The sequence below is a fragment of the Aptenodytes patagonicus genome, chromosome 10 (genome assembly GCF_965638725.1).
Source record: "Aptenodytes patagonicus chromosome 10, bAptPat1.pri.cur, whole genome shotgun sequence".
Classification (NCBI taxonomy): domain Eukaryota; kingdom Metazoa; phylum Chordata; class Aves; order Sphenisciformes; family Spheniscidae; genus Aptenodytes; species Aptenodytes patagonicus.
Genome location: NC_134958.1, coordinates 7,492,403 through 7,504,619, shown reverse-complemented (window position 1 = coordinate 7,504,619; position 12,217 = coordinate 7,492,403). Strand labels below are relative to the sequence as shown.

General features: G+C 43.7%; 1 protein-coding gene across 1 annotated transcript in view; it reads left to right on the top strand.

The window, feature by feature from the left end:
• The window catches only part of AGBL1 (AGBL carboxypeptidase 1), a 280,171-nt gene that overhangs the window by 6,165 nt on the left and 261,789 nt on the right, over positions 1–12,217 (top strand). The window contains exons 4-5 of the mRNA XM_076348666.1: positions 51–182; positions 2,612–2,705. Of these exons, the coding sequence (XP_076204781.1) occupies positions 51–182; positions 2,612–2,705 (226 nt within the window). The remainder of the gene's footprint in view (positions 1–50; positions 183–2,611; positions 2,706–12,217) is intronic.

Genomic DNA, 12,217 nt, shown 5'->3' with positions numbered 1-12,217 from the left:
TGCAGAGACCTGGTCTTTGTAATAGTTTGATTCTTATTTGCTTTCCACAGATAGGAAGTTTGGGCTGAAAGTGCAGAAGGCAGAAGCAACTGATATAATACTGAGCTTGGCAAGAAGAAACCTGGGCCACCACCTGCACCTCACCCACTGCCTCTGGGTCCTGCGGGTTTGTGCTTCTAATGGTGAGTGCCTGGATTTTCCTCTTTTCCTCTGTGTGACAACCACCAGAGTTCTTTTTTAGTCATTTCAGTGCAAAGAAACATCATTCCTGATGAAGGTTAGTGCCTGCATGCACCGTTAATATACAGAATCAGGCACAAAAGCCAGAATGACCACAGAAAGAGGTGCTCCCCAAGGGGCCTATACAGCCTTTACAGCATATTTCATCTGTGGACTATGAAAATAAAAGCGCTGTAGTGAAAAATATAGCAATGATCTATTCTAGAATACAGTCAACTCCTTTGCTCTGAGACTTAGGTACTTTAAGTCTCTATGCAGTTCCCATTACCATAATAGCCAAATGTCTCACTATTCTTGATTGTATTGATCCTCAGAGCAGCTCCACAAGGAAGGAAAATACGGGTGGAGAAACAGAGGGAGAGAGAAATCAGTTACTCATTCAAGGTCCCTCAGGGAGGACATATTAGATCCTGGTCTTCTGTCTAGTATCCCCCCCATGCAGTCTCCTAGCTTTTCTTGCTTGGCAATGCCCTCATATTAAATGCTTCAAGCAATGGGATTTCCAATATTCTCTCCCAGGATCATTAGAGATTCATACAGGCTTTCCCTGCTATAGAGCACTGAGTTTGTCAGCACAAATTTCCCTTTGCTCACTCTAACTCTTTCCTCTCCTTCCCCCCATCCCTCACCCAGCAGATAATTCTTGACGGCCATCCTGTCTGCAGTATGCTATATGCATCCTAAGATTTAGCACTCCTGGCACCCAGCCCTGCAGGTCCCTTCTATCTGTACAGGAGCTAGCTTCATGCAATGGGCTTTCTCAGGCAAGCAGCCAAGCCTCAACATTCAACCCCTCTCCCTGTGATAAGCAGTATTTGAAAGGCTGAGTGTGACTGAAAATGCAGCCAAGGCCAGAAGCTGAACCGTGCCTTTATTTGGGTTTCACAGCTGTGTAGTGACCCTGTGCCGCCTCCCACCCAAAATGATGATCTACACACTTCCCTGCTCCCTGCTTCAAGTGCACCTGCATCCCAATTCAGCTGCAGTTTTTGCAGAGGTTTTAGGATGCACACTGCAGCCTGGCCTCCTTTCTGTTAATGTCAGACCCCAGAACCCTGACTCTGCTCCTCTGCTGGAGCATCTCTGTTACTCTCCAGTTATCATCTCCAGCACTCTCCAGATGTGCTTCCCCCTTCCACAAGTAACTTTGACTTTGTGGGCTCTGTGGCCCAGCTGGGAAGCTGCAGGGGAGGTTAGGTGAAGGTCTGTGTGGATGTGGTACCAAACTAGGAGGTTACATGCTCCCAACCTTAAAATTTATTTTTATGGAGTGGAACTAAAGAGGATCCAGAAGCATATAAAACTCTGAGAGAGCTTAGGTATGAAAGCAGAAAAGATGAGTCCTTGTCACTATCTCATGCACCAGTTCTTTGCTCTGGGTTGCTCCCTTCACAATCTCTGCCACCAGTTGTGTGTGGCAGCCCACGTCCCACTCTGGGGCAGGATGAGTACAAGCAGCCTTGTCCGCCCCCCTGTCTCTAATGAATTACCAGCTAGTGTGAAAGCAGCTGGCAAGCCTTGCAAAGCTTTCCATCACAGGGCAACTTGGTGGGGACATGGTAGGACTGCAGGAGATGATGAGCCCTCTGGCAGCTCTCTGATGACCACTGGGAGATATTTACAAAACAGTCAAAACCCAGCAGTGGGCAGGCAGCCAGGTCTCCCTCTGGTTGCTGTTGATTACTGATCCTTTCACTGCATTCGCTTGCATTTAATATTTCAGGGCTGTACTCGTCCCTTCTTTACACAGAGATCCTGTCTCACAGTGGGGAGGTCTGGCTAAACACCTAGTTTATGCATCGGGCATTTTTGGAATCGATTGCAAAATCTATCTATAAAAGTTCATAGTGTGTTAACAAGTGAAGGATTAAAGGTCAAATTGGCCTACCTGAAATTAAGCTGCATTCAGAAGCACACCTTCCCCCCCCAAAACCACTTCTATACTGCTGAATAATAGCATAGAAAGAAAACTCTGCCCTCCGTGCCCCTATGAAATAAACTGTCCTCATGGAGTGGCCTGTGGGAAATGTGGGATGAATTTGAGCCCTGTCACTTTGCTGGGAGATGACCCTCTTTAACTATGATTTGTTCTCTGGAGAGTACAATATTTACAGGGGGTTTTGGGGAACTCGGGGAAGAACTGCAGACTGTTTTTGTGTCTGATCTTGGCGCAGGTTGCATCCACAGACAGCTTTGTGCTTCAGTTTCTGTGTTTGTAAAATGACCTGTGAAGTCCAGTTGGGAGCCCAGAGAAATCTGCTCATAGCCCCAGGGGCAGCTACTCCCTTCCCTGCATCACCTCTAAACACAATGTTGTAGACCACCTGCTTGCTACTTCAGATCTGACTGCTTTTCTCTTTTATTGGCTTAGTTACCACAGGAACTACACTTGGCATCAATGGAGCCATGGAGCTGCTTTTCAAAGTCATCACCCCATACAGCAAGAGGCACGTCAGGACAGTCAGGTAGGCAGTAGCCCCAAGGGAACTCATCTTTCCAGGACAGCAAGAAATAAAATTTTGGTTCCACTTGAAGAGGCAAAGAAATCAGAAATGGAGGCACAATTTCCACTCACTTTAAATCTGCAGGGTTTTTTAAGGGGCAGAAATAGTTCCCTGAAGGACACGTTAATGCCGTGATTCATCATATGATTCATGCTGGTGGCCATTTATTTGTAGCGTACCCTATACAGTGATGGCAGTTTGATTGCAAGGTATCGTCCTTCATTTCCCAGTCAGGACTGGATTCTGAGAAGCATGTGCTGGCAGCAGACAAACCGCTCCTGCCTACCCCTCAGCAAGAACCTCCTGACACCACCAGCCCGAGGGCAGGTACAGTGGAATCGTGGCAGTGCTGCCTCATCCTCCTTTTGCAGACAGTTGTGACCAGGTCATCGTGATATTTTTGAAGTATGATAGTTCTTACTGGTATTAATCTGGGTCTGTTTTTAAACCCATACCAAATATTTCAAATAGTATTTTTCTGAAGACGGCAAGTCCATTGTATATCCCTATCTTAATGCTGAACATTAGTCCCCAAGTTGTCCATTCTGACTACTTCCTCAGATGCCTTTCAAGGCAAACTTTGTAATGTGGAAAACATCCACAGAAGGACATAGAACATTTCTGTGGCTTGCTCATTACAAACAGGAGGAAGAATTTACTGCTATGAGCTGTGCCCACACAATAACATTTGCTTATGCAACACAAAGCCTGCCAGTTCTCCTGCTTAGACACGCAATGCCTTGTGGAGCACATAGTCCTTAATTGTTCATGCACGTCTCAGCAAGGACACGGCAACATTCAGTCAGTTTTGGCTTCTGCATGGACCTGACATGGGTGCAGTCCATGGCTGGTGATTGCTGAGGAGGTAGCTTTAGGTTGAGCATCACACGTAGGAGAGAAGTGGATTGACAGACATGGCGCAACAGTTTGACCACTACTTGCTCAGCTGTGGTTGGAGTGGGGGCCAGTCACCCTGGATGTGGGCACCAGTAAATAGTGTCCATCCTGCTATTACCATCAAAGACTGATACCAGTTCTCCCAATAGCACCAGTTACACAATACATTGCATGGGAAGGAATTTGAATTAATTTCCACTAGCCACAAGTGATGAACTTGCACGTCAACACATGATACTGTTGTTTGCTAAATGCAGCATTCTTCCAGTTCTTCTGCCTACATGTCTGGGGCTATAAAAAAAATTTGAACAGTTTGCTTTGCTAAATAAGATACTGAGTGGGCCCAGCAGACACACAACTTCCTGCAGCTGCCTTGTTAATGGAAGCCAACTCACTTTTGCCTGCATTTTTGGCTTTCTAGTATGGTGCTAAGTACCTGGAACGGCTTCACAGCTTCAGTTCTCTCTTAGCCAGAGTACCTGTGATTCCTCTACATGGTCTGTCCAAAAGTATGAAATCAGGATGTTTCCTATGCAGAGGTTTGGATATTACCCAACTCAAAGAATATTATCACTAGGATATTATTCCTAGGATATCTGAGCACCCCCTAAGATTCCCCTCAGGCCTCACGTTATAACTTTAATCTTTAAGATTCAGGGAGCCTGGAGAACTGCTTTATGTATGACTGAGGTGCCCAGGATGAGTTAGACCTAGAGTTGGGCTTGACTTCCAAGGCAACCAAAAGTGATTGATGGGTCCATGCCTGTGCTTAACTAAGTAAGCAAATTCCACTCAGTTTCCCTGGTTTCCTTCCTATGGAATGTTGGCTGTGATTAGACTAGTGTTAGTTCTACTTCTGTGATAGCCTCATAGGTCAGGTTCTGTGTGTAATGGGACTTGGGTCTGTATCAGTTCTCTGTTAAACAATGGGACTGGCCGCGTAAAGGCTTTTAAAATGAATTTTGTGCAAAGCTGCTTTTTCCATTTGCTGTTTCCTCTGAGGGAACTGGAAAACTTGGTATCTGTCAGACATTTCTAGCCTGGGTTTTTGGTGAGATTCATTTGGAGATGCAGCTAGTGCTGCTGAGAGTTGTAATGTAGGCTGTAAAGTGGTCTAGAATACTCACTTCTAAGCAGAAAGGAAAAGAAATAGCCTTTCAAAGAAACACACTCCTTTTGATTTCAATGATTCCAGATTGCCAGCATACAATATTTGGGTTTTTCTTCCTTTTATCTGATGTACAAGAATTGTTTTGAACTCTTCTGTGGACCTTTTTTTCCATTTGGGACACACACACACACACCAGAAAATGCGAACTCAAAATTTCCCTCAATAAAACCCCAGTTTTATTGCTAATAAGCCATTTTGTTTATTGCTGAAAAGCGTGGATTTATTTTCCCTTTGAAAAAAGGTATCTTATACATTAATTGTTGTCTACCTGAGCTCCCTCATTGCTAGTCCAGTTTCCTAATTTCCTTTTTTTCCTAAAACATCTGTGCTCTTCTTAGAACATATTTGTATGAATGTGCAAATGGAGGATAAAATCTTTCCTGGGACCTAGCTCACAGAAAAAGGTGATTTGGCTCCTACCTACACTTGGTTTAACGAGCAAAAACTATAAATCAGCTGAAGCCTGGTAGCCTCTCAGCTGGCCTGCCTAGGGCTCAAAGTTGCTTGTTTCATTTAATAACTAGGAGCAGCTGAGAAGGTCAATGGCTCAGTGGAGACAGTCTGTTTTAAATCAGAAGAAGCACACAAACCTGTTTTGTTTTAAAAAACACTTGCAACCTATTTAAAGGCACTAGTTTCTTATTATTCTGTAGGGATAAATGCTTACTTGCAGTCCATTTGGAAACACAGTTCTCACTGGGGAGAGTGACTTCAAGAGATGTTGACAAGAATTTAGGTCCTGAGACCAGAAGTCCAGACTGTAGGGTGGGTTACAGATCTTTTTTTCCCAGCATTAGCGAATGCCTGGGATAGCTATGGTCTGAAAATCCCAGGCATCTTTACAGTTCATCAGAAAATGGAGGTGGGTACATGTGAAAATGTCCTTTTATTTTCTGACCTGCTCTAGTTAAAAATTTGTAGGGTGACTGGGGGAGGAAGCTTATGGATGGGTTTTCTGAGATGGGGAGAAAGAATAAAAAGGGGTTATGTGCTTTGGTTATGCTTCTAGTTCAGCATGTGCTCCTGGCCATCTGACACTGGTGTAGCTCTTTCCAAAGTTGCTATGTGGCTATGCTGAAATCTGGAGTGGGTTATTTTGGTGTAGTTAGTTGGTCACAAAACCATCTGTTTCTCTTTGGCTATCGGTATGGAACTTGAAGAGAACCCTAGTCTGTAACCTGCCTATAGAGGAAAACTCCAATGTTCTCCCAGCAAGTCTCTGATTCTCCCTTTGTATTTGCCCTTGATACCTTCTCTCCACTTTGTAACTGTGTGCCACCATGATCTGTCTTCCTGCTGGGAAGGAACAGCCGGCAACTGTGGGGGTTGAGATTACCCTTGTTCTTTGATCAGCTGCCAGGAATGCAGCATCGAAAATGCACCACTTCTCTTGTGGATACACCCACATTCTCCTGTCCTGGGCAGCAGCAGGACCAAGGTCACTTTAAGAGTCTGCCCTGAGAGTGCACTATGAGAGCTATTTATTTAGCCAGCTAAGATGTGGAAACAAGATACATAGTTATTTATTTTTCCCAGTGGCAAAGCTCTGGGTTATTTAGAAATAGTCTCCCATGCTCCAACTGACCTTCTCTGGGTGCATGCCAAGTGGCTCTGATTCCCCTGAGATTGTGACTCATGGACTTTATTGGTCTTAGTTAAGCATTTGGGGTCTTCAGGTTGCTGGTGCCATAACTGTGTGGATCTCTCCAGGACTATCCATACCTGGAGTAAAAGCCACATGAAAAAATGTGAAACTCATTGAGGTTTAGAGAACTCTTGAGTTAAGCACTGTGAAATCCAAGTGAGATAGAGGCCCTAGACTGTCTTGCCCATCTCTCGTGATGCTATGCTGCAGAGAAAGTTTTCTGATACCCTTTTATAGGGGCAGTTTAAAATAAAGCCAGGTGATGTTCTGTTTTTCTCAGTTCTGTTTATGTCATAGCTGGGATATCTGATACGAGTGTGTGTGTGGGACGCTCAGATCTTCTCTCCATCGACACCTTCTCTAATGCAACATCCCTGATGACCCACAGAGTGCAATGACCCCTGCTCCTTTCACCTTACTTAGTCCCCATATGTTCCATATCTTCTACCCTTCTACTTTACAGCGGCCCTTTCAACACCCTTGCTCGTTTTCCCAACTTACTTGTTCGGAGAGATATTTGGATGTGTTGTGGGCAGATTTATGTGGAATGTGATGGTGGCAGATGTTTGCTCTCTGGCCATGCAGGAGCTGGGTCTCTTCTGCATGACTGTCTCCAGGTGGTCGAGCATCAGATATCCTCCCCAGGCTGCTGGCATGTCAGGCTGATGGCTTTGAAGGCTGTACATAATCTGTGGCTACATGTTGTGCAGGCCTCTTCTAGGACTCCTCAAGTTGAAGGTAGATTATCAAAGTGAGTGAAAACAGAAATCCAGAACTTATGATTCTTTCATATGAGGAAGACCTGTGTTTTAGAAAATAGCAAATGATGGTGTGGCTTGTGTCTGAGTCATTCCCTCCATTACGTTATCTCTTTCTGCTGTTAAAATGTTGGCGGGCAGTCTTATTTCTGTAGTTTTATTAAAAGCAATTTAGAGAGTCTTTTAAAATGTCTTTGTTTCTCAAAGCTCTTTGTGGCTACATCTATTTACCACACTGAGCAGAGGTGGCTAATGGTAAGTGATCGGATAAACCTCATAGGAGAGATTGCAACAAGACTGAGTATTCGTCAGAATTAAAAACTCCTTCTGTGAATATTCACAAAACTTGGCTTCCTGCACTGGTCTGTTCCAGTAAAGTTTGACTGCTTAATTAAAAGTGGAAAGTGAATAAAAAAGGTCTGGGAATGGTGCCAAATTAATTCAGTAGGAAATGTGACATGCAGAAATTATCTGCCTTTGCTCATGTCCAGCACTGCCTACTTCTGACACTTGATCACAATTCTTCTTGTGTTTGGTGCTTATTGGATGGTCCCAGCTCCTCAGACGCTTGCCGATAATCTCCCTTTCCATTAAGGGGAGGAAATCCTTTCATGTAACTCTATTCCATCTGAGGTGGATATCTGGACTCCTCACATACTAAAGGAAGAAAGAAGCAAGGTTCTCTTCACCCGTATCAAATGTTTGCCTCTAGAAACTTGAGGTGGCCTGGAAGTGTGTGTTTAGCTCTGCTGACTGGAGGATGAGTCTGGAGTGGATAACTTGGAAGTAGCGTGATGGTCACTTAAGGTTGGGTCAGGTAGATGGTTGCTGACAGAGATTTGGAAAATGCAGTCCTTTCAACTAGTGTAAGGGCTCAAAACCCAGGAGGAAATGAGAACACCGCATGTCTTGTCTTTGGTGATGTGTGCTTGGGCGTGATTTGAGGTAGGGAGTGACTCATGAATCTGAAACATGTAAGAATAATGATGATACCGTTGCTATGGTCAGGAAGTGATTCCTCTATCACATACTTCTGTCACAATGTGAGCTAGAGGAAGGTTTTTACTGGAGTACCGAAAGCAGAGCTCATGCAAGTGAAGAGAGGAATGTCAAGGTGATCAAGAGAGCACATCTAAAGCTAAAAGCCCAAATCTGATGGGCCTGTATTTAATGAGACTTTGTGTTAGATTGACCAAGGAGAATACAAAGGCCCTGGAAATGCTGAAGATATAAGTTAAGAGGCTGTATATTGCTTCAAAATAGGCTTTGAAAAAATATATATATAAAAAAACTCTGCTTTTCTATAAAACCTGTTTTGTTTGCACACAACTGAGATTCTGTTTTCCCATCTTGGAACTGGTGCTTTTGGTGCAAGATAAAATGTAAGTGTTGAGCCCATAGTGTTGAAAAGTGTCCAAGTTGCCACATCAACAAATGCTTGTAAAAGAGATCTCCTGTGACCTTAACAACAACAGAAGAAATCAGAACAGCAGTGGGCTATGTCTGTTAGACAAAAAGAGAGGAGATGTGTAGCAGGGATGACCTGAATACTAGAATTATCTCTTCTGTTAAGAATGATGGAGAGACACGTGGAAGAGATCAAATTGCAAACACGTCCTAGACCCAGTGCGCAGGCAGTTAGAGTTTCCTCAGCCTTAATCCTGGATAACTTCTTGCTGGTAGACCACCATATACATTTGCTGCAATTCCATCTCCTGGATTGTCCTAAACTGTCAGCTGCTCTCTGCTTGAACAGAAGAACATGTCGCATGGCCATTGCCAGCCCATATTTTGAGAATGAGAAGAAACTCAACACACCAACATGGTGATTAGTTCCTCTGCAACCTGATATGGTAGCTGTTGTGATGGGTTCTTTTTGAGGAATGCTCCACACACAGCTTTATGTCTTTGTTTATTTGGCAACAATTCCTGATAGGAGATCAAAAGAAAATCATCCTTAATTCCTCTTGTTAGTCTGTGTTTTGCCATTAATCGTGTTGAGCAGTTTGGATATTTAATTGGAAACTAACACATGATTCTATTGGAATGTGGTCAGAATTAATCAATGCTTAGTGCCTGCTTATTCTCAAATTGCTATTTGGTTCATTTGATCCCTGTAGAAAATTCACAGGAGGGGCTGAAATTTCTTTTGAGCTATGTCACAACTAAATGACCTGCTTCCCATCTGGCCTTGATCTACATGGGATTTAGCCTAGAATTCCTGCTAAATAAAACTGGTAAATACTGTTCTGAATGAGATTATGCCAGCAACAAGGAAAAAAGGGTTGCCTTTAAAATTCTTGTTTATATCAAGTGTCTTTTCAACTTGACTAATGTCTCAGATAACATGGAGCAGAGATGGGTACATCACTGAGATAAGTAAATAAACTCTAGTGTTCAAATTTAATGCAATGAGCCATTGTAATAGAAGAAATGATCTTGGAGCCAAAGGTGTCCCAGTTTTATGCAGTTCCTTCTCCTCTGTTCTTTTTATGGTCTGTGTGGTTTCTCTCAAAGAATGACCTGTTCTAATATTAATAATTTATAAAATCTCATTTCAGACTGATGGTATCTCAGTGCTGCTTTGTAGAGTAAATAGAGTTGCGTTGCAGAATGATACTTTACTGACATTGTACTGTTAATAGCAGCAGAAGAGAGAAATTGAAAAATTAAGAGGTAGAGGCAAGGGAGAAAAGAGATGCTTTCAGATGAGATTTGAAAATAGATGAAGAATTGATGAGGCAGAGAGGAATACTATATACCAAGGTTGTTCCAGATGACCAGGTAATCATGTTGCATACAGAAACCCTGGTGCCATCTCTTGGTAGCCTCTGGTATGGCAAGATTAAGCACAGATACACCTACCTCTGTGGCATAAAAAAAATGGCGAATGAACACTAAAGAGAAATCCACTTCTAAGCTTAACTTGATATGTCATGGGAAGGGACGAACTGGTTTATAAATGGACCCATTTAGTGAGACTGTTATTTTGAAAGAGATGTTTGCTTTTTTTTTTAGCTCTAGCTTATGTTTTACTTCTATTTCAGGTAGAAATAACAGTTTGAAAAAGAAGCGATGCTTTCAACTGAAGGCCTTTCTTTGCTTGCCCATTATTCCTTCCCCTCTGGTGAGCTAGCGGGTTATATTTGGAAAGATGGTATGAGGGCAAGTTGCTCCTGTTCTCAAGTTCTTGACTTTTCACACCCAGTGGCTATGGCAGATGGCAATTCATGGCTGACCTCACATGATGGCTTTGGTATGTCTATACTGCAGGCAACTCTGTGCTCGTTGGGTGGAAGAGTCTTTCCGCCCTAGCTTTAATTCGCCTCATTCTGCTAACAACTGTTAAAGCTTGCAGCAGGGCCTCCAGCGTGGGCTACCCAAGCTTCTTAGGACATATTATCCGGTCTGGGAGTGTTATTCATGTTGCCATATCTGTCTCACTGTTGGTCTTTGTGCTAACTAGATTAAAGCTAACACTTGGGTGCCTCACTGCATTGCAATTGTGTTGCCTCTTAGAAGTTCTGAGGTGCATCCCCCATGTAGCTGGGGAAACCACCGTCACTCCCATCCCAAAGGGAGGTAGGACTTGATTTCATACATCAGTTGCATCTCTGAGTATTTCCCAGAGTTAAATGAATTATCAATGTTAATGATTCCTTGTAGCTGAGTATGACAGTTCCATAGAAGGATAGGTCAAGACTGGTGTGTAGTGGTTATGCTAAGCATTTTGTAAATAGCACAGAAGGAACAGAGTGGAACAAATCAAAATAAAAAAAATGGGAACAGAGAGCTAGGAGGATTACAAAATATTTTGCAATCTAGGAAGAAATGAAGGGTTTGGGATGATTTCTGGAAGTTGATGGGTTATCTGATACGAGAGGGCAAGCTGCTCCTGATCTGCAGAGAGAAGGCTTTCACCAGTGGTGGTAGGGCTATAAGAGTAGAGAAGGTAGAAGACAAAAGATGAAGCGCTAATCTGAGACACGGTGTGTTACTGGGGGCAAGTCACCTGAGATCAGACTTTTCATATGCTCGATGCATACACTTAAAACTGCACCCTTCTAATGCCTTCCTAAGGGTAGTGAGGGTACGGTCAGTTGTGTCTGAGGCATTCAGTGAGGACAGAGATAGAGAGGGGGAAAATGACAAAGGGGAGAGAAAAGCAGTAGTGAATTTGTGAAAGGTTTTACACTCAGGTACAAGGCAGTTGAAGTGGACTGTGGAGCGAATGTGGAGCTGGCAGAGCAAGGAGAGGGTTGAGCAGCATGGTTGTGTGACCCTGTAAGCATGTTTGAGGTGGATGTTAAATGCCAATGCTTTCAGAAAGCATCAGCCAGAGAACCCTGGGGGACTGGGGCTGGAGGGAAGGGATTTCTAAGCAAAGCCTATCTGAATTTGCATTGTAGTGGTGATGAGCAAGTGCCCACCCTGCCTGTCTTTCCTACATCCATTTTCCTGTGTCAAGGAGAAAAAGAAACAATCCTCCCTCAGAAATCATTGAGTTGGGTAATGATGTGAATCTCTGATAGAGGCCAGAAAGTGAGTAGATAAAGCTGAGGGCACTCACTGGTGTGTCAGCGCATGTGAGAGCACGGGAATCTCCTCCCCTTTGCCTTTCACTTGATTTCTTGCCATTTCTCCTCCCACCCAGAAGCCTGTTACCCTTATGAAGGGGGTAGAAAGCAGCTGTGAAATCCTCCCCACGAAAGCTTTCAGTCCAAAGATAGACAAGGGAAATTTGATGGAAACAACAATGAAAGGAAGCCTCAGTGCAGAGCTTCTACAGCAACAATTTTGCACAATGCTCGCCCTGAGCAGGTGCTGTTCCCACAAGGAAAACATCACTAAGAATTTCATGGGGTTGCTGTGGCTTCTTTCCAGCTCCACCAGTGCTGGCAACGCTGGCAGGTGAGGTGTAAGCCAGTCTCTAGAACTATCAGTGATTTTAAAACACAACAGTGATTAGACCTGCCCTGAGCAGAGTTATATGACACAGTGT